General features: G+C 44.2%; 1 protein-coding gene, 1 long non-coding RNA gene and 1 pseudogene across 2 annotated transcripts in view; 2 read left to right on the forward strand and 1 right to left on the reverse strand.

Moving 5' to 3' along the window:
* Window positions 1-1753: 1753 nt before the first annotated feature.
* The window catches only part of LOC142790001 (uncharacterized), a 60699-nt gene continuing 36863 nt past the window's right edge, over window positions 1754-25589 (reverse strand). Inside the window, exon 3 of the long non-coding RNA XR_012889350.1 lies at window positions 1754-2006. This is a non-coding gene — a long non-coding RNA (uncharacterized LOC142790001). The remainder of the gene's footprint in view (window positions 2007-25589) is intronic.
* On the forward strand, window positions 10054-14612 carry LOC142790000 (uncharacterized). The gene is made up of 4 exons (XM_075885029.1): window positions 10054-10146; window positions 11101-11159; window positions 13408-13489; window positions 14399-14612. The coding sequence occupies exons 1-4, from the start codon at window positions 10101-10103 to the stop codon at window positions 14404-14406; spliced, it is 195 nt and encodes a 64-aa protein (XP_075741144.1). The 5' UTR covers window positions 10054-10100; the 3' UTR covers window positions 14407-14612.
* Window positions 24624-24751, forward strand: LOC142790006 (U1 spliceosomal RNA; annotated as a pseudogene).

The raw sequence follows: 25589 nt of genomic DNA on the forward strand, positions 1-25589 counted from the left end.
TACGTAATGTGAATGAACGACGAAAGTAAACGACACGTCCAAACATAATAACCATGATATGCGTGTCATGTAAAACATGACTACATGCTACGCTCATGATGTGCTCCCAGCCGTTTTGCTAGCTTCACATGTACCCAATTTAGTAATACGTGGCGTGAATGAATGACGAAGGCGAACGACAGTGCAATCATGATGATCGTGATATGCGTGTCATGTAAAACATGACTACATGCTACGCTCATAGCACACTCGCGGCCGCTTCGCTAGCTTCAAATATACCAAATTTGGTATTATGTAGCGTGAATAGACGACGATGGTAATTGAGACGCTCAAACAAGATATTTATGACGTGGCAGTCATGTACGAATACTTTATATCAACCTGTCAGCGTTGTGCTGATTTCAAAGTAAAATGTCTACCCTCCCGATTCGTGCTTCGCATATCATCTATTCTCACCGCTCGTGGGCTCTGCCAACATTTTTATGTTATGACTAGTCACTTATGCTCGTCGTACTGTCATGGTATGTCATACTAGTTTAGGTATAAGTACCATTATCGAAATGGCGAAGAGAGTTAAATGTCGTAGGCGGCTAGATAGAACAGTAGATAGACAGATACGGTCAACGTTACTGAAGTTCACTAACAAATGTTTCCAATTCAAAAGAAGCGATGCTCACATACATGTTTATCGCTTTCTGGTTAATTCTACTAACGGCGACAGCGTTAACGTGAGCACAGGTTTCATCTTTCCATCTTTCGCCGGCACAGACGCAGCCATCTAAAAAAACAATAAAATACTCTTTCCTCCTTGTTCAATGGTAGGCGAGAATGCCGAATAATATAAAACGAAAACTTCAAATGGGGACGAATCCTCAGCCATCATGAGGCTTCTGAAGAAGTTACCTTCTCCTGTGTGGGTGTCGACTGAGTTGTTTGCGTAAGGCGGCTACCAACGTGATGAATAATTATTTCGTGAAGATAGACGGTGTATGCCTGGAATTCTTTTGCAACGAAACGAATAGAAATTTCACGCCATCATAGCAAGGCTGTTAACTTCGTTGTATTCAGTAATCGGAGCACAGGCAAAGATTTCATGAGCTGCCCACGTCTAACGCGCCCTAAGAAAGTTATTTCTCGGTTGCGATATGTCACACGTGTGCTAAGTGGGTCATACTTTTCGTAAAGTTTCTTGCTCTCATGTTTTGCGATCTTATATACTCTAAAAAGGTAAAATACACATACACTCATTAGCCGCATCTACGCCATGTCTTTCTTACATTCCGCGTGTTTGACTCCTTATACAAGGAATGTACACAATCGCATCATTCGGTAAATTTGAGAATTTCTGCGTCAATATTCGTAGGGCCATCAAAAAGTAATCGAAAAACTTTGGAAGTAACTGAAAACTAAAGTGAATTCACTAACATTTTCATAAAAGACAATTACAGCAAGTGCTTCTTCAGGTCGCATCTACCCCGCCGTGGTGGTCTAGTGGCTAAGGTACTTGGCTGCTGACCCACAGGTCGCGGGATCAAATCCCGGCTGCGGCGGCTGCATTTTCGATGGAGGCGGAAATGTTGTAGGCCCGTGTGCCCAGATTTGGGTGCACGTTAAAGAACCCGAGGCGGTCAAAATTTCCGGAGCTTTCCACTATACGGTGTCCTTCATAATCAAATGGTGGTTTTGGGAGGTTAAACCCCACATATCAATCAATCTTCAGGTTGTATTCTCCGAACTAATAATAGCTTTCAAAAATTATTTTCGTCACGAAGACTATATTGCCTGTTAACATTGGAGGAAGTATGAAGACTATTTATGCGAAAAACATACAGAACCCCCTACGGCTTGCACAGTTCACAAAAGGCTCTAATTTCGCACCAAAGAAACTCATTCATCCAGTAATTTTTTGAAGGCGAATCCTCTTAGGGCCGAGCCTTGTCGTCCACGTCCATGATGCTTCGTGAAACAGGAAGCGGAACTGAACACACAGGAAAAAACGAGAGCATCTGTAAAAAAAAAACAGACTTTATATGTGTATATCAATCAAGCATATCACAGCACAATACACAATCAACTGCACCACCCATTCGTCCGTCCATGCATCCGTCTATCCTTTATACTTGTGGGATACTTCGTAGACATTATGGACCTTAGCTTCACCAACTCGTCATCATTCACTTAGTGAAGAGGAGTGTATTTACACAGCGAAAACGATATATGGCTAGGAGAAATGAAAAAAAAATGCCCTCGTGCACCTCCCCGAAGGAAATTGTGAAGAAATGCATTCGTGCGCCGAGAGTACACGGCTTAGTAATTTCAATAACGTAAATTATTGGCGATTCGAGTATTTGTATCGTAAACATTTATTCACACACTTATCAGCCAGTGAATGGTCGAGAAAGAGGCACGCACTTCACTCCATACGTACGAGCTAGCCGATGGGAAAGTGCGGCATAGAGAGGAGAGATTGCGAATGATGGGAGAGGGAGTGGCGAAGCAATCCCCCTACCCTCTCCTACACTGCCTCCACACACATTGGAGCTCCGCTTAGCTGCCGCGATGCGAGCACCCTCACTCGCCAGAGCGCGTTTCTCCTCTCTATGCACTCTCCGCTACTTCACCCGCACCACCTGCTTTGGTTGCTAGGGGCGAGGACAAGCGCATGCCCTCGATGCTGTTTCTATGGTAGAGGGAGTGAGAGTGGAGAGATAACACCTGCCGGTGCGTGGACGCCGCCGGACGCCTGACGTAGCTCGGCTAAGAAATGCATTTGCATATAAAAGCATTCGGCATTGGTGTCGCGAGTGGTCTTCATTGGCTGTGCTATCAGTTACGTCATTTTCAGCATCGTACTTAGGCACGAACGCCATTGGCTGCGTTGTGATAGACGACGTCCATCCCGTAGCTTCCATGGCGTCAAGCACAAGCGCATCACTTCCTACTGAAAACTTCCACATGGCCATTAAAATGGACCTCATCAAGTATGAGGTCCATGGGATGGCCATATGCTATTTCATAGTAGAGTACTAAGTACTCTAAATCGTTGACCACTTTTTTCTAAACACATGGTTAGGGCTCGGACAACTTGTGGACAACGGACAACTTGCGGACAACGGACAACGGAGTGCGGACAACGGAACCGTGAGAGAGCTCGCATGCACCGTGCAGATTGTGCAGTCCGGGCAAAAGAACAGGCCCGGGAGGCCGAGTGCTGGCAGGAGCTGCGTACCGATGATCCAGCAGCCTTCAAATCCGTGCTAAATCACGAACACGAATGCAAGCGCGGGTGGCGGGCGGATCGTGTGAACCACGCCGCCAAGACAGCTTGTAGTGTAAAATCTTGCATCATTGCCACGCTGAAGAAGCGGCGTTTCGGGCAGAACAGCATTAACACGATGTTTGTAGAAGCGCATTCACCGGAGCGAGCGCCTGCTTTCGGCGGCAATTTCTCCAGCGGCACTTTGGCTTTGGCTGCGACGTCTGTGACCGCCTGTGGTTCGAGAACAGCCACTGTGAATAACGCATTGCAAAACGCAATCAACCAGCCGTTACCCTCCTTCATGGCCGGAATCATGTGAGGCACAAAGCGCACTATGTGAAATGAGCACTGTGCTAAACCCAAGCAAAAAGTGTGTCTAATCTCTTTAAAAAGGGCGAACATGTGATCAATAATTGTGAAAGGCTTCAGTGCAGCGTTGGACTGATACCACTGCTAAACACCGGAGCCGTGCGTTTCATCTTTTGCTGGTTAAACATTTGTAAGGAGTGCTTAGGCTTTATTAATGTTGAAGATACTTTCATCCCACTGTGTGAGCTAGATATCGGCTAAGTGTGTCTGTGTTTTATGGAAACAGTGTTTGCACCTTATGATAACGATAGTATGACGTTGCGAAACATAAAACAGGGCCTGTTTCGCACGCTGTAGTATGCGGTAGATACATGAGAGCTTTATAATTGATTTCTCCAACATGACTTGCCGTGCTATACCACCTCGCTTCGCACACACCACCTTGTGACTCATCGGTACAACGATGCATGTCCTTGTTATTTAGAACCTTCGTACATGCTCTTCATCCTTACACATGTCTACGGGTTTTTTTCGTTTAGACAATGTGTGACAGGCACGCTAGAAAGGTCTCGTGGAAGAAGATGAATGAACGACGCTCACGAAGTGTGAAGAGTCGTGTTTACATTTCGAGCTCCCGAGGCTTCGCGCGAGTGACTTCCGAGACACGTAGAGGACGTGAGTTCCGGCTGTGTAGTGGTTCCGCATAAAAGGACCTTCTTCGGTGTCGGCGGATCGCTGTCTCAAACAGATGCAACCCAAACTATGAAGAACACTGCCGTCGTGCTTGCGGCGCTTCTGCTTTTTTCAGGTAAGCCCCCTGTAGACATGTCAGATTCTCTGATGACAAGAATTCAGTGATTTGTATGCAGTAGTGCACATGCAATGGCCACTGCACAAGCAGCAGCTGTCGTGAAAGATAAAAGAGCTCTCATGACAATTGTGCACGGTACATGCACTTGCGGGGTTAGCACCTTAACCCTGTAATATCTACGCAGACACAAAGAACCTGCACTTGTTGACAATTTGGTTAGACAGGAAGGACGAAGTTCCCAAAGTGGACACTCAAGGATAATATCAAGCCTAGCTTAATGGATAGATTAGCCATCTTGAAATACAGTGTGTATTTTGCACGCCACCCAACTGACTCTGTAGCGTTGGTAGTTAACTAGGAAGGTCGCGTTGATAACTGTTAATCCAACCTTTCCAAACCTAAACGTATAGCTTCACTTTCTCATGACCTGCCTCTATACCATTACCTGTGCACGTGATTAGCTAGGACCAACGTCACATAAGAAGTACCATTGTCCCCAGCAGTTGGCGCCTTTTTCAATTTCATATCAGGTCATTTCAAAATGTATGATGAAGCCCCGAGTTTGACTGTCACTCAGCTCGGATGTTCGGAGTTCCTTCAATGCCTTTTACGGGAAAACGGTTCTATTATGTGACGTTGCATATAGTGAGTGATAACCACGTTTGTTTTACTAGTTTATTGTTTCAGTACGTTTGAGTGCACAGAGCGCAAGCATATCGGTGTGATTGACAATGATGTAGAGAAATACGAAAATTCAGGGTTAAGTTGTGCACGTACTTTCACTTCACCCATTTTCAGCTTTACTCGAACCATTGATCAGAGTATATGTGATACGCAGCGGCTATATTCGTGGTGACATCAGACGGGTACCTCAAGACCTGATGTACTGCAGTCTTTGTGATACATAAAAGAAGATGCTAGTTTTAATCTGTTGGGACTGTACTGTTCTTTGTTAAAGATTCACAGAGTTTATTAGCAAATGCTCGGTAAAATGAGGGCAAAAATAAACTTGGTGGAAACCAACAGCGCATTCATATTTGCAAAGTGTGGATTGCTGCAAGTCCGAAAATTTGTTTTTATGGATGTTGTTACTTATCTTTCTGTAATATTATTATATCATGCAATATTTAGCAGGTGTGCTTAGTGTGTTTGTTTTCCGCTTGCAGCGATGGTGGTAAACTCCCAAAGGTTTCCGGGAGGTGGCATAGTTCACAGAGTTCGTCAACATATATGTAACGTAAGTAGTATTAACCATGCGTAAGGTGCCTTGAATAGTACAAAGTATTTCAATCTGCATGATCGCTGTGGGAAAACATGAATCTGTAATCATCCAAAAGCAGGGTGCCGTAACAGGGAAATTCTGACACCAACAAAATGATGTTTGTGTGAATTGTTACATTTAATTTCAAAGTGCATTCAGATCATATTGACGTTTTTCTTGTTTCACTTAACAGGGCCGATTTTGCCGTTATGGTGAGCGTTGCATCGAGACAAGATTTCCGTGCCGAAGGCCTCCATGCTTGAGGAGGTTTCGATGTGAGTGATCTCCGAATGTTTGTTGTGTAACTAGTTTGTAAGCATCTCAAGTCTGCTATTTTCCTATCGTGAACAGGCGTGTGTAGACAGCCCATGTGTATAAGTCGACCTAGATTACTCTTAGAAAAAAATGTTTTGATATTTATTACGTCGCCCTGACCATAGAATGTAGTTAATCGCTTTTTGTGTGATAGCAAGCGCAATATTTGAGCAGATTAAGATTTTGGATTCATAATAGAAATTCGGATGGAACAAAATCTGCATCTGCGAATAACGCATTAGCTTCACAATAATTAGGTTTTACATCATAGACTAAAACACACCATAAAGTGAGTTCTGGAGCTTCTTATTTTAAGAAGAGCTCGAATAGTTGCCCCATCGGTAAACGTTATCGCGTAAGGGATTTGTTACAATATTTTAATTAGGACTGCAATTGCTATAATTATGAGCAGTGCAGCAAGAAGGGCTCCAATATATTTTCAATGCATATACAGCACACGAAAGCAGGCTGGTTTGTTGGTTAGATCCTCAACAACTTGGCGCAACCCACCTAGGGGGAGATGGCCATGAATCGGGCGGTGCCTTGCTTTTTAAACTAATTCACTTCTTGAACGAAATGACTGAATTTATTAGGTATTACAGGTAATATTTTAAAGTTTTAGGATTTTAAAACGAAAAAAAACATTTGAAAAGGATGACATAATAAACACACAAGAAAGGTAAAAGATAAAAGAAACGTTGATGCACAAAATATTTAGACTCTCATAAAAAGCTTGTAACAGCGATGAAAACGCTCCTGTGGCTAAAATCAAATGCGATTGCGCCAAATGAAAGAATCACCGCAAGTGACAAGTTTAAGTCCAACTTTCATATGAGTTCTTCTAGTAGTCTTTTCCTGTGACTTTTGAATTTTGTCGGAGTGGCTTAATCACTATTTTTCTTGTATTACGACCAATTATTTGTAGCGTGCTTGCATATCGGAAACGTTTCTTGCTATATGATGTATTTTCCTATTCAATGTACACACACGAGTCATTGAAAGTTTACCTTTCATTATATGTGTCCTGCGGATTGAAGTGATCACGTCATTATTCAGTGTGACCTTTGTTTTTGTTTTTTAATTCTTGCAGGTATTTGAATCCAGACGGTGGCCTCTCCTGTAGTGAATGACGCTATGCCGCGCAGCCACGTCATAGAACACGGGTCGAATAAGTAAACTTCATGATGCAACGCCTCTACCATCAGCATGACCAATGTTTGAGGACGTGTGCACACGTAGCGCCATCGCTCTTCGGTGACAGCGGTAGCCGGCCGTAACTAAATGGCTAATATGCGCTAAAACTGATATCTGACCAAAAATGATAGATACAAAAGATGGTTCCCAGTTCTACAAAGGAGAGACTTGTCTGAACGGTCTAGTGAAACTACAGCTTTGCAGAAGGCAACGCATGGCTTGCCACGGCGTAGTGCTTTACAATGGGGTCCCAGGTGTTTTTAGGGATCTGTATTCAACTGTGCTGGGAAGTCACCTGTATAATTTTCAGTAGGATACATTTATATTAATAAAATGTTCCGGTGGGTTTCTTGTGTATAACCTGAAGTCGTTTTTGGAGACTAGCTTTTTTCATCAGATATGCATTTCTTTCGCCCACGGCCCATTCAGCAATGGCACGACAATGTTGCGGCCGTCGATAGATGGTGCCGCGTACAGATGTTCTTAAATATTTTAAATAAAAACGTTCTTTTCACATGAGGCAAGAATAAAGCACTATTAACACATCTACTCAGTCTGTGTCCTGACATTTCATCACTAACCCAGAAACAAAGGGGGAAATAAAGAACAAATGAAAAGAAGCAAGGGACGACAACTGAAACCAATTAAAATTTTGCGCGTGTGAACTTTTTGGCTCTCTCTCAGAAGTCTCATTTACAAATGACATTAAAAATAAATTGAAACAATCGCTTAAGTAAGTTGAATGACACGTCCAAGACAACGTACACATGTGGTAAACTTTCACCAGATTGGATGAGAGTGTCTGAATATAAATCGACATTAACTAATGATGCATAGTGATGATTTGGTTTGGTGCCGAGTCGGTTTGCTTCATCTCATTTATTTGCCTACACGGAATAAAATGTTCAGCAAACCCACTCGTTGACGAATCGATTACCTGACGTTCTTTTGATGTTGTTTGACTCCTCTCTCGCACAAGACAGGTTCTCGCACTTTAAACGCAACACTACCTGTGTGCCGACAAGGGTACGGCAGTTTTCTCATTAATTCAACTTTTTGTCATCGGTAACAGAAGTCCTGTGCGAACAATGAACATATTTTGTAAGTGGTTTCGGTGGTTAGAAAATAGAATCAGAAGGCTAACGTTTGCAAACCTGCTTCAAACGAGGGAATGGAAATTACACTTAGACAAACATTACGCATGATACAATTTTTCAGGCACAAGTTGCATCATCATTGGTATCGTATCTACAATAACCATCATTGTTTGGCCTCTTTTAGTTCATTGCATAACGGAGGTCTTCTTCCTGTGATATCACGTATAGCCTACCTTGAGCGAGCATTAATTTATTTTCAATATAAATATATATATTCGGGATAAAAATTAAGAAAAGGTAACAACAGTCTTCCCACGGGGAGAGCTCGAGTAAATGCGTCGCGGAGTTGTGGGGGTATCGTACGAATATTGCTTGATTTGGAAATGGTTTTGGAATGCTTCATCGTTATTTCGTCTTTCTCATTTTTTATTTATTGAATGAAGGAGAAGCGTTGCTTTCAACGAGTGACGTGACGCTTATGTGCGATCTAGTGCCTACATATACGGGTTGGTCTTGATTCTCAACGTCGTTTTAGTATTGCTTCATTTCGATCTCGAAGTTGACGCGTTAACGTACTCAAGTTGCACACAACATTATGCTTCTGAGAATACGAAAAGATGGCAAGTTGCCCAGTATTCCCCCTGCGTTGTCATATTTGGTCAAGTTTGGCACCAAAAAATTGAACATTACTTTTAAAACTAGCCATCAGATGTATGCAACTAACAGTAAAAACCAACTTATTTCGAGAGTACTTGTAACACTATACGGGAAGCAAGAAATGAAGTTTTTGAATCATTACACAAACATAATAATAAAACCTGGGATTTTACATCTGAAGACTCGATATGGTTATGAATTAAGCCACTGTGGAGGGCTCAGGAAGGCCCCGTCGCGGTGGTCTATTGGCTAAGGTACTCGGCTGCTGACCCGCAGGTCACGGGTTCGTATCCCGGCTTCGGCGGCAGCAATTCCGATGGAGGCGAAAATGTTGTAGGCCCGTGTGCTCAGATTTGAGTGCAAGTTAAAGAACCCCAGGTGGGCGCAATTTCCGGAGCCCTTCACCACGACGTCTCTCGTAATCATATAGTGGTTTTGGGACGTTAAGCCCCACATATCAATCAATCAGGGCTCAGGAAGTTTTGAGCATCTGTTGTGTTTTTACGAGCACTGACATCACACACTACATAGACCTTTCTAATTTCGACACTATCACAAATGACCGAGATCAAGCCCGCAATTTTCGGGTCAACAGCCTAGCACGACAACTATTACCATGTCGGACAGTTACATAAACATGCGGGTATCAATAGGTCATAATAATGGACACCTTGAGGCCTGACTACATGCGCTCTACGTAGAAATTGAAGACTATTCACGTAAATGTATCGGGGAATCGACCAATGCATGTACAAGGTAGAAAGTAAAAACAATGCATTTAGAAGAAGCCATCGGGGAAAGTTATTTGAGCATAGCAGTTTTTTAACACGTGTGGCAAGTACCGCAAAGCGCATAATGTCTTTCAGATTTTCCGCAGTGCATGCAACATCGCAACGGGCATACCACCTAAACACCTGACCATTTAACACCAGCACACCACTCACGCAAGCCTGTTCGTGCCCGTCGCCTATTTGAAGCGCGCTTTCTCGACAGATTGCCATAGCCTTGCTGCACCGGTAAACACGAGGAATACTTCCCGGACGCCATGCGTTAGGTGCATTCAATCAGAAGAGCTTCAGGACGTTCAACACTTCCGTGCACGTGACTGCATTATATCCGGCCACCACGCGGCATAAATATCACTCGCACTCGAGTCGTCCCTAGACAGTTCTTCAGATACACTAGCTGAGGTGAACCATGAAGAAGTTGTGCATCGTCCTTGCCATTGTTCTGCTGTCTTCAGGTGAGCTTTTAAAGCGCGGAGTAAAATAGAAATCACGTTTCCGCGTTTCACGGGTCAAATATTATGATATGCTAATATGGACTGCTTTAAAAGCCGATGTAATGTGCTTCGTAATTCACCGTATGATGCTAAACCAACGCTATTGATCACATAGGTGTGATCGCAATTTAATCGCTTGATTAGTGTGATTGCGTATGCTTCTTACATGGGAATCTCTCTACGTATTTGAATATGGCACTAGTGTACTAAAGACACCTTCACTTGTACAGCTGCCTGACGTTTCCCAAATTCTGTATTCACCCTATTAATTTATCAGCAAACCACAATAAACTCATCTTTATTTATTACACATGCTAATTAAATTTTCTTATACATCACTTTGTTTCAAAGCGTTGTTACGAAAGATTAAACGAGCCATGAAAGCGGTTTTCAATGGCGACATTGATTGTAAGTGACCTCTTCATTCTCGGAACCTCTTCATTCTCGGAACCTTATTCTCGGAACCTTTCGGAACAGGGTAATGTCTACAAGAAAGAACTAAAATGTCTTTGAAGCTGCATTGTGCTGGACAGTAGATTTCTGGTGATCGTCGAATAATATACTGCTCTCTGTCTTTGACAATTTCAATGTAAGATGGTGGTTGCAACGTCTAGAAGTACAACGTTTGAAAGTAATGCTACTGGTGTGGCTTTCCTTCGGGCCTAAGGACCTTAAAAAAAATCTAAGAGCCGTGTCATTGATTAGGTAGTACTTTACAAATAATGGGAAATTGAGGCAAAAGAAGTGGTTATTGCTAAGTAGAGAAGTATCATTATCTTGCAGCAGCCCCTATGACTGATTCATATACAATAATAACACTATTGCTTACACATTCACATACACAATTACACAAGCACTATTTTCTAGATATTTAGCTCTTTTATACAGCGAAGTCAAATTCAATGCCTCCTGCAGTTATGCTGTCTGATGCGCAGCGTTTTCCTGGAGGTGGCCTGGGTGGTCTTAGGTGTGGTGTGAGTATATCCCGAGCATTCAACTATTTATCATATATTTTAAGGGTTAATTCTGAAAAAGTGATACTTGGGGGCTAGAAAATGCTATACATTGGAGATGTCCCACTTCAATTGTGTCCAACAACACATTTTCAAATAAGGGTCTAATGCCTTCTTTCAGATAGTTTGTCGCTGCACTAAAGAACTATTGATATTTATATATCGCAGAATATTGAAGAATTCGTCAATAGAAGCTTACTTACAAGGATATGTCACATGGTGAAGATGTTGTCTTTCACCCTTCATACCAGTGAGTACGCAGTGAGGAAGTTGTAAAGAGGGCAAAAAGATGCACACCATCCATCGTCCGCGCACGTGGTGGACTTGAGCACATTTTTTTTTTCACTTTTTCTTCGAATACACGACTAACTTTCAATGTGGTCTCGAGCTCGTGCGCGCGAGCACGAGGCAACATACTGATAAGGAATGTAGATATGGTATGACCGCAAGAACGTTGCAGGGATACCGTATGACTGCTAGAAGGTTGCAGGGATGCTATACATTGCAAGAAGCTTGCAGGGATACCGTATCAACACAACATTTCACAAGACATCCGAAAGCTAGCCTAAAGCGTGGGTGTGTCTGCGTATTTTCTCGCCCCGAATAAACTGTCTCAATTATATGTCCGAAATAGACACGTCGGAAGACCCGTGAGCCATTGCAAAATCAGGCACCTTGAGAGGTTTGTTGAGTGTACAATGAGAGTCGTTTACTGTATACCGTTGTCTTTTGGACAAAGGTATGTTGGCCTGCTTGCGGGTGTCTTAACATGACGCTACAAGAACATTGTAAAAGTAAAAAAAAAACCGCCAGGCCTGCGCGTAAGGCGCAGCACAGTCACAGCGAAAGCTAGAAGAGCGGCCTTTCAGAGCCTTTTATAAACACTCACTGGGTAACTGCTGCAAGCCCACTTGCTTGATACCCACTACGGCTTTAATAATAAAAATTTTAGGGTAGTAGACCGGCATTTGCTAAGCTATCTTTCGTAATTTTTCTGAGAAGCGTGGGTTTTTCTAAACACTTGCAAGGAATTGTGTGCCATTTGCTCATGCAGTGACAGACGACGATGAGGAATGATGCCTGAAGTGGGTATGCGCCACAGTTATTAGCTGAACAAGAACAAGCTTTTGTAATTAATTGGGGCATTGGACGACCCACTCGTTATGTTATTCGCATTGTGCGACGACTGGTTGTTCTTTCTGTGTTTTAAAACGCTTTATATGTCGTATTAACGCGATCGCTTTTCCTACATGAAGCCTGCCTAAGGCAAGCTGGCCGACAAGTCCCAAGCACTGGCGCGGCTCAGCGGTAGAATACTAGGCTAGCATTCAGTGCACCCGGGTGGAAGCCCCACTGTGTCATTGGTGCAAGGCATTTTTTTTTCAAATTTCACGTGATGTGGTTACGGACACCGGCTGTGGCGGCAGCAGTGGCGGCGGCGGACAACAGTGCGTGACCCGAGTTGTGATCTCACTATAGCTTTCGCTGTGAAACATCAGGATGGATGTTTTTCTTTGCTTCCCATAGTACCAAATATGAATTCCAGTCCTTCATTGTTTGAACAAACGCGTTTTTGCTGCCCACCCTAATGAATGCACTGGATTCATCATCGGTACCGCTCAAAGAATTCGTGTAAATAAACCATCCAAATTTTGATCGGAAAAAGAACGGACCTATTTGGATTCTTCGGCGCGTGCACGTGGTATTTTAGGGTAGTTACTTCTGTTTTTTTGCGATTCCTTCTTCCGCTTCATTTGTTTGTTTGGTTCTCGGGTGAGCACGGGGTATTATTTTTTCTTTTGGTTATATAATTGTGTGCTTTTGTAAGAAAATTTTTGTGAAAGTTTGCGCTCGTCTTCGCCAATTCAATTTGTTTTTTTTTACTTTTTGCACTCAGTAGTTTAATAATTCAACCTGAATACACAATCCCTAGCTCTAATTCCCACTTAACAGGAGACAAATTGCTCCTAATTTTCTCATTAAACTTTGAAAAGAATAACTTTGAAATCCAGTAATGTGCTGTAAAAAAATTTTTGAAGGTAACACATTTTACAGTTATTTCACTTACTCTTGCAACTTATTGTACTTTTCTAAAGCAAAGGCCTTGCTAAGATATTCACAAGAATATATGTGTTATATCTCGCAAAATGATATCCCTTCTACTGATAGAAGAGGAGGACGCCCACTTTATCTGCTTTCTACTTTGCAGCGACAAGTCTGCCGACGTGGTCAACGCTGCATTGAAGTGCCAGTTAGATGCTTTAGAGCTCCTTGTCCCCGGTTGTTTCGATGTGAGTTCAATCTGATATACCTGTATATCTACAAAAGTTTAGCAGAGAAGGCCTTGCACATGTTAATCACAAAAGCTGAAAATTGTTAAAAGTTGTGCTTTTCGTAAAGCAGGGCTTATCGTCTTGTCGCACAATAAACTATTACACCACGTAAAGTGCCAAAAAGATTTTTACGAAAGTTAGGAAAAAAATCGCATTTTTCACGGTAATGAAACATACATTGCAGTCAAAGTTTTCTAAGTTTGTACAGATTACACAGTGAGTAGTGCACTACCACAATAACATGACTCACGAAAACAAATGAAGAACGATGCTACAGTACGATGTGTCTCTCTCGCCAAAACATATATCTTGGTCACGAAGGACCAATCCTATAAGGTGTTTAGGTATGCTATCATTCGAGCCACTAGTCCTAACGTCTTCAGGGACGTTCAGCTACAATAATGGGTGGAATTAAGCATAAAAACTTTACAGGAACAATAGGAAAAATTCTTGAAAAGAGGTGTAGCTGCAGTCAGCGTTTCAGAAAGTGCTGTTGTACTCCAAAAGGCCTTGCATTTTTGTTTGCTGCCTTGTAAAAGCCGCGGCTCCTTGCCGAAAGTCGTTTTAAGTGATATCTGATGTGGAAAGATATTAATTTCGACAAGACTGCATTTTATCCTGAACTTCTACCCCGTTTTGACAGAAGCAAGGGAAGGAAAATTTGAGATGCTCACCCATCCTGCTTCTTCCCTTGTATTTGTCAAACTATTTTACTAGATTCCCTGAACTAAATATGTTTGAAAGATTAGCCAAACATGGCTCAATAATTGAGCGATGTTGAGCCTTGTATCCAGTAGAGGCTATATATCCAACGCTTACCTTATTGACGTTGATTACATGCATTGTTCTTTCCAAATTATCTTTCAGGTGTCTGAAGAAGCGACTCACAAGCAGGTGGACCATTTGCGAGTTTTCATTTGAGCGATAGGAGAATGACAGATCCAACAAGAAATGTTCTTTTTGGGCGAAATGTCAAGTGAAGCTTAATGTACTACTGGTTCCGCAAGTTTGTACCTGAAAACGGGTCACCCGATTTTCGGCGGCATATATGCAAATAAAACATGCTGATGTCAAAATAAAATGAGTTACCAACGAGGTAGTAAGATACGTTGAGGTAGTAAGATGAACAATAAATGAAGGACGCAGCCCTACATGGAAGCACATGGTTTATCGGTTCTCGGCGTGGGTCGCTTTATATTCTTTGTAATTTCACGCTACACGACCCTGAGAACAGCGGCAATACTCGCGTGGGGATGCTAACAATATTGCACAATGTCCGCAGCGAATGTAAGAACAACGTCCTCAGCACGGAGGTCCTTGCAATGGTAGACAAAAAGTTTTGTTGAATAGCCGGACACGTATTGCAATGTGCCACTTCTGAAATATCGCTGACATAACTGTTTTTCATGCTAAATTTAACATGCCTTGATTCCTCAAAAAAGACGCAAATGTGTACAATGGTTTTCTTTAAACTTAAAGAGAGGTAGGGCATTTATATAAATTTCGAGAAATATCAAGCAATCTGCTCGTACGTTTAACATTTTCTCCGTAGAATAAACTATTCGTGACGTGAGCACATAAGCGCAGACGCCATTTTCCAACCAACCACAGACGCCCACATACGCGTATCAAACACATTTCAAATAGGGGTGTGAGAACAGTGATTCCTAGAGGCGAATGGAATGCTAATCGAATAGCCATGACACCGAATCAAGTACGAATACAGATAGAATACTGTTTGAATACTTTCTGATGATAAGATTACGATATTCGGAAGTTTAAAAGCAGCTTTTTTAATTTTCAGAACAGTTCGAAAGTTCGATGACATTTCACTTGAAACAAATGTCCGCAAGTTTTAACGAAAAAACATTTCGGTTACTTCTGACCGAGAGAAAAAAAACACACACACGATTATTCAAACTGAGAAAACATCTTATACAGCTGCCCTTAAGCCATCAAAATACTTTGTAACAGCAATATGAAGTGTTGCAGTAACTGCAGCATTCACAGTGATGCTTTGTTATCTTAAAACAAATCAATAAGCAAGCTTTGCACTAGCAATGCCAAGGTTGAAATACGTGTGAAATTGCCTGGGCTTCCTTGTTTCTCTATCTCTAACAATTTCTTCCCCCCTCTCTCTACCCTTACGTTTTCTTTTCCCTTTTGTCTTTTTATTTGCTGTTCTTTCTCCATGTATTTTTTTTCTTCTCGCTGTTCCTACCTTTCTCTCTCGTTCTTCCTTTCCTGTCATTTTCCTAGCTTCCTCCTTCGATCTCTTCCTCCCTCTTTCTGGTTCTTTCTCTTTCTTTATCGCCCTCTGTTTTTTCTATCTTTAGTATATGTTTGTTTCTTTTTCAGTCCTAGATTCATTGTAAGTTTACATTCATTGTTGAATATTTATTATGGCATTGGCCCACAAGCTCACATAATCACGGCGTCACTTTTCCTCTCACCCTATATCTTGGTCACCACTTTTTCAGCCCTTGGTCTGAATAACCTAAATGGTACAGTTCCATACTAACATCGCTAAAGGGTTTCTCTAATCCTACTGTCAAAGCGCGCTGTCGGTACAACGTTTAATCATGTGGGAATCACACAGATTTCTGAAATGCCCTCCTTAACCTTCGAGGAATTTTTCTTTTCGTTTGATTCGGCAACGAACAGACTAGGCATGCAATTCTATCTCCGTAGATATTATTACAATAGTATGGAAAGTTGGGCCGGTTGGTACGGATGCATTTTTAGTTACAGCGCTTTTCATTTCTGTCTTCATCATTATCTCGCTGTAACCTAAAATGACCTGTAGGCAAGACATTGAAATCATGGCTTCTATAGTATACTTAAAAGTGCGTGTTTGCCGCACGGCAGATTGTCAAGGGCACACTGTTGCTTGATTACCTAGTTAGGTAAAGGGAAAATAGAAGGCCATCCAAACATTCAGGGTTATTTAAGCGCTGGCCTTGTTCTGACATTTCTAAAAAAAAGGTGACAACAGCAGCCACTGTCACACGAGTGTGCGGCAGTGCGGGTGACAAAAACGCTGCACGATAGCTCAATACCCGGTTACATGAAAATGACATTCGCACAATAGAAAAACGACTTGACTGCAGCAAAAAGAACTAATTTTCACTCAACATTTACTCCACCACATATAATATTAGGCAACAAAATGAGAGAGGAAGGCAAAAAAACGTCCTAAGGACTTAACAAGCAAGGTTGGTTCTACGTTAATCAACGTAAAAGTATTTAATTGGGTGATCACGAGGATCTTATCACTTCCTCACGTACTACCCAGGATGCCACTTTGGTTGATGTCGCATTAAACAGCGGGAACTTATCATCAACTTTCAGGGGCAACAGTATCTGCTGATATTATTCTCGCCATCATATCTCGAAACTTTCCATACCAGCTAGCGCCTAAACGCACTATAACTATGCACAAGCTGAAGATATAAATATCATTATTCAGTGTGATAACGACAAACAAGATCATACAAGCATAGTTAAGGCAGCTTCGACAACATGGCAGACATTCATTGTCATCATCATTATCATCGTTCTCAGACTACGTGTGTCTACAACAGGTAAAATGGCTCTCCGAATGATATCCAGTTTACCTTAACTTGACCCAGATGATTCCAATTGATCCCTGCCAACGTATTAATTTTGTCAATCCATCTATCTATCCGCCTTCTTAGACTGCGTTTTCCAGCCCTTGGTAACCATTTGGTTGTTCTTAGTCTCCAATGGTTGTCCGTTCTACGCATGACATGGTAAACCCAGGTACGTGCCTTTCTCTTAATGTCAGCTAGCACAAGTGCTACGCCCGCTTGTTCCTTCAGTCATTCTGCCACCCTCGAGTCTCCTAATGCTACTCCCATGATTTTTATTGCATCATAGCAGGCCGCGTGGTCCTCAAGTTTTTCTACAGCTGCTGTGTTACCCTTCCAGTTTGATCCCCAAGCATGTGTTGAAACTAGCAGTATGCAGCGATCATTTACTTTTCCTTTTCATGACAGCGGCATATTTCCGGACATTCATTAGCGCTTTGCAATTTTCAGACATAATTACGATGTCGTCTAGCTTTGAGTTTTAAATCAGATTATTGGGAGAGTGTCGTATGAATATGCTTCAGTCCATCCTTATTATTACATAAATTTCCTCTTTGTGACACTATCACAACTCACGAACCTCGTCAAGAGGATCGCGAATCAACGAAACGAACTCAGAGGGTACGACACGCTACTTATAATGCAAGCTCTGTTCACCAGCCACATTACGTACGGCACGCCGTACCTGAATTTGAAAACAGCTGAAATAGAAAAAAAAAACTTAATACACTGATAAGAAAGGCCACTAAAGTAGACATGGGACTTCCGCCAATGGCCTATACCACACGCCTCCTAAAGATGGGCGTCCACAACACGTGGCAAGAGCTCGCCGCAGCGCAAAAGAACATCCAGCTGGAGAGGCTCAAGCTGACGCCCACCGGGAGGTCGGTGCTCCGGTACCTCAACTACAGCGACACGTTCATCGCCGATGCAGACCGGAAAAAAGCACATCCCGCTGTAAGTTAGAGAGTCGCTGTCCATTGCACCGATTCCACGCAACATGCATCCTACTTTCCACAAAAGTGGGCGCAAGGCTAAAGCTGACGCTCTTCAACGAAATTTCAAGCAAGACCCGGACGCCCGCTACACTGACGCGGCCAAGTATCCGCATGGAAACGCGTACGCTGTCAGCGTCGTCGATTCTCAAAACCGAGAATTAGCGTTTGCCACGGTCAACGCACTCAATTCAGACGCAGCAGAAGAATCGGCAAATGCTCTAGCAACCACCACAAGTACACACACCACGGTGATCTTCACCGACTCGCAAGCTGCTTGTAGGAATTTCGCTAAGGGCCGTATCTCAGTCAATGCAATCAATATTTTGAAACATCGAAGCACTCCACTCCCATACACTTGTATATTATGGGCGCCAGGACACGAGGCTCTGCAGGGAAATGAAGCGGCCCACGCCGCCTCCCGCGAGCACGTCAGCCTGGCTGCCCCCTGCCCACAGGACATCCGATCCCTCGTTGAAGAGACGGAAGTTGTTCAAAACACCTATTCGTCGTTACTCCAGCATTACAGGCTTGAGCGACGAGTATACCCTCCACCACACCCAAAACTGACAAAAGAGGAAAGCCTAATACTGAGACGCCTTCAAAGCAGCACATACACACATGAAGCCCTAATGCACCGTCTCTACCCAACGAGATATAGCTCTATGTGCCCGCTTTGCAACGTACCGGACACCCTGGCGCACTTGCTTCTTGCATGGCAGTGTATTGCCAGACGTAATCTGCAACAACACACGACTGATAACGAAGCAGGACGGACGAACGAAGACTTAACCGAAACGTGGGAGGCGAAGCTCACCCTCGAGGACCTGGAAGAGCAACAACAACTCGTCGCCAGGGCCAAGAGGGCAGTAAAAGCCAGAGGGTTCCTGGACTAAGGAGTCCTCCCACCTCAGGGTGACACCGGGCACTGCTCGGGCACTGTTTCGAAAATCAACGTTTACTTCTCCCTCTCCTTTTTATGATTTGGTGGTGGTGTTCGTAATCTTCCTAAGTATATTCGCTTCAGCGCCAGTTTGCTCCTTTTGTGTACGCAACTTTTTCATGGTAGTTGTTGCGAAATGAGAGAAAGATACAATTCTGATTCGAAGAACTGAAACTTCTCTATAGTAAGCATTTTGATTAGACACGAAACTTAATGTGCTGTGTATAGCTGTAACCGACCACTTTGGTGAAGGCTATGCCGTATTTGACAGTTCGTTGGATGCGCCACGTTTCAAAATCAATATTGGGAGCATAGCTTTTTTCTCTCAGGATGACTACAACAAAAATAACTAAATGTGCATACATTTGAAGGCCAAGATAACATTTTTTCAAATGTGACAGCAGAAAATAGCTGACAGTAGAATAAATATAAGATAATGACTGATAAAGACAATGGCAGAAAGTCCCATGAGAAAACACACTCCCTAATTTCCTTTTGCGGAATGTAATGAGTACCTTGCAATTACGCTGTGTAAATTTGACGCACTAGTAGGTAGCACATCATAATTCGCGCCTGAATACGATATGTATATATATATTTTCTTGTATGCACTCTGATGTATGGTTTAAAATTGTTAACTCTTTCTATTTCGCCAGCTTATTCAGCGTTATAATTGTCTTAATCATATACATGATTTCATCGTTGATAGCCTGCTATATTAAGCTTTTTTCGTGTCTAAAAGATGATTTGTCGTGAACCGTCCATTTGTGGATTGACTCTGCTAAGCGCGAAGGTTTTTCGTGCCCTTACAGACCCTTCCTTTAAAGTTTTTCTAATAATTCCTTGAACTGTCTCATCTCCTTCAGCAGAGAGTTGAGTTGTGCAAGCTAGGCTTTTTATAGACTCTTCCGGCACGTTTGGAGCCCGTCATAACATGTAATCACGAGCATCAGCACCTGAATGCTCATGATGTTTTTATGAGTGCTTTAAATTTACTCGGTTCTTATTATTCATTCCTAATCCGACGACAGTTCAATATTGTAGAAAATTAGTAACTATTGTCAGCAGCCTGCTTGATGTACCAACCGTAAAGCCGTATGTGAGTTCACCATTATATGAGCGTATAGACATTCCCTTGCCTGCCCGAGGACTCGTCGCTTGATGCGGAGCACAGCTCAGTGTCCTCACTCTCACTGGACGCGTTTCCTCGCTTCCTCGAAGCAGTCCCCGCGGTCGAACCGGACTCGGACGGTGCCCTGTGAGGTTGAACATCCATCACCACGATATATGTGGCGATAGACCCCACAACTGCGGCGAAAAATCCAGAAAAGCACAAAGACGAGCAAGGTGTGTTCCGTAAACGAATCACTTCGTCTTCCTCCCTCCAGGACGGGCTTCCAACTCGTCCTGTACCGCAAGGCTAAACGATGGATCGTCAATGCATCTTCGGCATCAAGCACGACCACCGTGAAAACTGCCCCTCAGCGATGGCCTCACTCTATCCTGTTTGTGCTGCTGAAGGCTACCGACAGTCTACGCGGGCTGAACAGGCAAGTGCTCTCTGTGTATCTTGAGAATATTACGCCAAATCAGATCAAAGAAGTACGTCTAAACGCAAGAAAGAACATCTTGGCAATCGATGTGCTGAACCCACGTGCGCTAAACGCGCTTCAGAAAGTAACGCAACTGAGCACCACTTCAACAGGAGTCATTTATGACATCGCCACTGAAATTCCAAACTCGGATTTCTCAGTGCTAATAAAACCGGCAGATGAGGATAACGTCATTGTGAATGTGAGCCGCCTTGGTAACACACATTGTGTAAGAATTACGTTCAAAGGGGACTGTCTCCCCTCCCATGTGAAGGTTGGCCACTTTCGTCACCAGGTCCGACCATTTATTCCAAAACCTATGCGATGCCATAAGTGCCAGAAGATCGGCCATGTGCAGGGAGCGTGCAGGAACTCCGAAGTGTGCCCCCAATGCTCAGAACCAGACACCGAAGAAAAATGCAGCGCAACCATACTAAAGTGCCCTAATTGTCAAGGTGCCCACAGTGCATCTTCCAAGACTGTCCACGCATAAAGAAGGAGTTTACTATTCTTAGACAAATGGTGCGAGACAGCTCTACCCACAAAGAAGCCGGGGAAAAGTCCGGCGAAGACGACGACGTCACCGTCGAAGATCTTCGCGAAAAGCACAGTCAACTACAAGAAGTAAGTCAACACATCTGGAAACGGCGCCCACTGCAGGGTACACCGCGGCGAACGCAGACGATGGAAGAGAGAAAACACGTAGATCGCTCTCTACTGAAGAGTGGCCGCCACTTACGCGCACGCAACTTGTGGAAGAACCGCATCAGAAGCCGCATTCATCAGAGCAAGCTGCGACAACAGAGGAGCAGCGGAACTTGGATAAGCAAGTGATTGCTCTTCTGCGACCCATAATTAATGCCATTCGCACGGTGTTAAACAACATGCGCACAACGTCAGCCAGAAGTGCACTTCAAGTACTGGACGCTCTGAGTCCAGTACTGGCGGCTCTTGAGTAGATAATGGCCCACCAGCCACTGTCTTTCAGGGAAGAGGTCAAAAAAGCAACAATTTTTCAGTGAAATGCACGGGGACTGAAATCACGCATTGCAGATTTCCGTCGGTTCGTTTCCACCAATATGTTTCCCATCATCGTCATCTGCGAGCCAAATTTATCGAGCGCTATCAGACTCTCCGAATACGAATCTTTTATGTCGGCTTGTTATAGTGGAAACAGCAAGGTCCTTCTGTTTATTCGACGTGACCTGACCTACATTCTTCGGCCTGTACCACCTGACAACGATAACCAATATATATGCTTAACAGAGAAGAAAAAGGGTCTTATTGTCACTGTTGTCGGAGCATACCTGTCGCCATCAAGTAGTTTTGACCACAGAAGACTAGGACACATCCTATCATCCGCTCCTGGCCCATGGGTGATCATCGGAGACTTCCATACGCTATGGGGGAGCCCAAAGATCAGCGCAAAAGGTAGAAGTCTGATAACGTTTGCTTCAGACAACGAGCTGTGTTTGTCAAATGATGGCAGCCCAACATTTTCACGTGGCCCTGGATACAGCAGTTGCCTTGACTTGGCTTTTGTTTCTCGAGGTCTCGTCAGATGTGCCGGATGGTATGCGGACATAGAAACACATGGGAGTTACCACATCCCCCCATATGTCAAGATCAGAGGATTATCACCTTGCAAGGTACGCGAAACTATCCAAAGAGTGGACTGGACCAAGTTTGAATCTCTCATGAAAGAACGCTGTCAAGAGAACACCTCACTTGACTTAGAAGAGGTGATCAAGTCCACAGTGCAAGACACAGTGTGCACCCTCACACGCTCTTCGAGAGTAACCGCATTTGATGTGGAATTAGAACGACTTCGGGCTCTCCGACGACGTGCGGAACGAAGGTACCGACGCAGGAAAGCAATCGACGATTTACGAATCGCTAGACGTCTTCAGAAGAAGATACAACGCCGCATAGACAAGCTAGAGTCACAACGTTGGGCAGCCTTCTGCGCTTCGTTAGATCCTCGCAAGCCTTTATCACATTTGTGGAGGACAATAAGAGGGCTCCGGACAGCTCCCATTCAGCGGTCTCCATTCAAGGCTCTAGCCCTCTCTCAACAGAGATCGGAGGTCAACGTGGCAGAAGAGTTCTGTGCCAACTTATCTGGTCAACTCGCAGATCCCTACATCTCCACGCTCTCACGTGGTGGCACGACATCACACGATCACCACATGGACCATTTTTTTTCTATTCATGAGCTTAAAGCAGCACTGGCTTTGTGTAGACGGACATCAGCGCCCGGGCCTGATGGAATATCATACAGAGCGCTGTGTCACCTTGGTAAGTGTGTGAGGACTGCCCTCCTCGAGATATACAACGATTCGTGACGAGAGGGCACCCTCCCAGTTAACTGGAAGACCAGCCATTTGGTTCCATTACTGAACCCTGGCAAGTCACCATTGCTGCTCACATCATACCGCCCGATTGCACTGGCTAGTTGCTTGGGCAAAGTGATGGAGAGGATGGTACTTGGACGGCTAGAATGGTTCTTTGAGCATCACAACACCTACCCGGACGCTATGACGGGATTTCGCCGTGGCCGGTCATCAATTGATAGCGTCATAGACCTGGTCAGCTACGTGCAACACGAAAAAGGCCATAAGCGTCTCTGCGCTTCTTTATTTCTTGATGTTAAAGGGGCGTACGATAACGTCACACATGAAGCTGTCCTCACCGCTCTCAAGGAGGTAGGAGTGGGTGGTCGTGAGAACCGAGGATGGTGACACTTCGCTACATTACAGCCACCGTGGTGTTCCCCAGGGTGGCATACTTAGCCCTGTACTATTCAATCTGACGCTAATAGCTCTCAATGAGCATCTGCCAAGTACTGTCAGATTGTCAATGTACGCGGACGACATCTGCGTTTGGACGTCTGCAGTAACACGTCTACAGCTGCGAGCGCGAATTCCGAGAGCTGCCACTCAAGTTGCTATTTACCTCCGTCAACGAGGTCTGGAAATTTCCTCTGAGAAATGTGCACTTGTGGCATTAACGCGCAAACCAATGCAGAACTACAGCGTTCTGATAAACAGCGAAAGGATACGTCACCTCCGATCATACAAGTTCCTAGGTGTTATAATTGACAGAGATCTTTCATGGAGCTCACATGTATCATACATGAAAAGGCGATTGACAAGCATCTGTCATTTGTTCAAGTTCTTCGCTGGAAAGAACTGGGAATGTCCACAACTGCTATGTTGCGACTATACAGGATTATTTTTCTTGAATTCCTTTGGCACAGCCTACCTGTGTTAACCAACGCAAGTAAAACAAGCATACGAATGCTTCAAAGTGTCCAGGCTCAAGCACTCCGGATATGTTTAGGCTTGCCCCAAAGTGCGTCAACAGCGGCAACTATCGCCATCACAAGGGACAAGCTCATCAAGACCCACATTAATGTGGAAGTGCTGAGGACACATATACGACACGTTGCTCGAACTCCTCGACATCACCTAGCCTCTCTCTACCAGTGGTCCGACCATGCACATCTTACTGCAAAACAGTGACCGCACATGGTGAGTCGATCCCAACTTCGTTCTCTTCTGCCGCTAGACCTGTGACTGCGCCATGGTGCCTCGCTCAACCAATGATTAATATTAACATACCTGGCATCCAGAAAAAGGCCAATTTGTCGTCACCGGCTCTTAAACAGCTCACACTACTTCTCTTGTATGAGAAATATCAAGAATCCACACATATATGCACTGACGGATCGGTTCAGCCGGACAGCTCTACAGGAGCAGTAGTGGCCACGACAATTAAATTCAAGACATCTCACGCAACAACATCCACGGCTGCAGAATTGGTAGCACTTCGTGCCGCGTTGCAGTTTGCAGTTGATCAACCCACACGCAAGTGGACTATTTTCTGCGACTCGAAGGCGGCACTGCAGTCTCTACAATCAGCCTTACGCCGTGGACCACACGAGCAGCTATACTTACCTGGTGTCGGGGTTACCGTGGTCAAGATGGCGGTGCCCCCAGGGAGAGGCGCGGGCATTGCACTGCGCTCGTGCTGACCCCTGCCACTACCCCAAACTGGGGCCCAGTCACTGCGGAATCATCGGCAATGAACGGGCCGATCAAGCTGCCCACTCAGCCCACACAGAAGATCATAAACTGCGACTACCACTTTCTAGGACAGATGCTGCACGAAAGCTCCGCAGGCTTGCTCGCCTGCAAACCACATCACAATGAAAATAGTCACACTTCAAGCATGTCCGACTGTACTCGCTTGACCCTACACTAAGTCTTCAAGTCCCGTCGAGGCTTTGCCGAGCAGACCAGACCCTGTTATGTAGGCTGTGGTTGGGCGTTGCTTTTACCAACGCCTACGCTTTCCGCATTGGGATGGCCGACACCGCAGCCTGTGGCCACTGTGGCAAAGAGGAAACAATTCAACATATTCTTTGTGAGTGCCCAGCGTATGGTAAACAACGACTATGCCTGCGCAAGGAACTCAACAAATTAGATGATCAACCTCTGTCGGAGCAGGGAATTCTGCAGTATCGTCAGGATGCGACTTCACAGAAGAGGGCCCTGAAAGCGCTACTAAACTTTTTGCGATCGACCGGCCTTACTGAACGGTTGTAGCTAGGACGCCCTTCCTGTGTGTGTTTGCGTTTTTTTTATGAGTGCGCGTGCGTTTTTTTTCTCTCTATCTACCCCCTCTTTCTTGCCCCTACTTCCCCGCCCCCAGCGCTGGGTAGCAAACTAGATGCTAATATATGGTTAACCTCCCGGCCTTTCCTTTCTCACACTCTCTCTCTCTCTCCCCTTGCCTGGACTCAGTTCAGTATGCCGTGTTATCAGTAAAGAGGTTGCCTGAACAGAGAACACGGTACAGTCGCCTTTTTTTCTCAATGTGATTGATTCTATGCATTTTGTTATGTTCACAGTG

This window comes from Rhipicephalus microplus, unplaced genomic scaffold (genome assembly GCF_043290135.1).
Source record: "Rhipicephalus microplus isolate Deutch F79 unplaced genomic scaffold, USDA_Rmic scaffold_63, whole genome shotgun sequence".
NCBI classification, from domain to species: Eukaryota; Metazoa; Arthropoda; class Arachnida; order Ixodida; family Ixodidae; genus Rhipicephalus; species Rhipicephalus microplus.

What these genes read in the sequence shown, in the direction of transcription:
- LOC142790000 (XM_075885029.1), top strand. Translation starts at nt 10,101, where the DNA reads ATGAAGAAGTTGTGCATCGTCCTTGCCATTGTTCTGCTGTCTTCAG. An exon ending in CATTGTTCTGCTGTCTTCAG is followed by an intron (nt 10,147 to 11,100) that starts GTGAGCTTTTAA and finishes TGCCTCCTGCAG; the next exon opens with TTATGCTGTCTGATGCGCAG. An exon ending in TGGGTGGTCTTAGGTGTGGT is followed by an intron (nt 11,160 to 13,407) that starts GTGAGTATATCC and finishes TCTACTTTGCAG; the next exon opens with CGACAAGTCTGCCGACGTGG.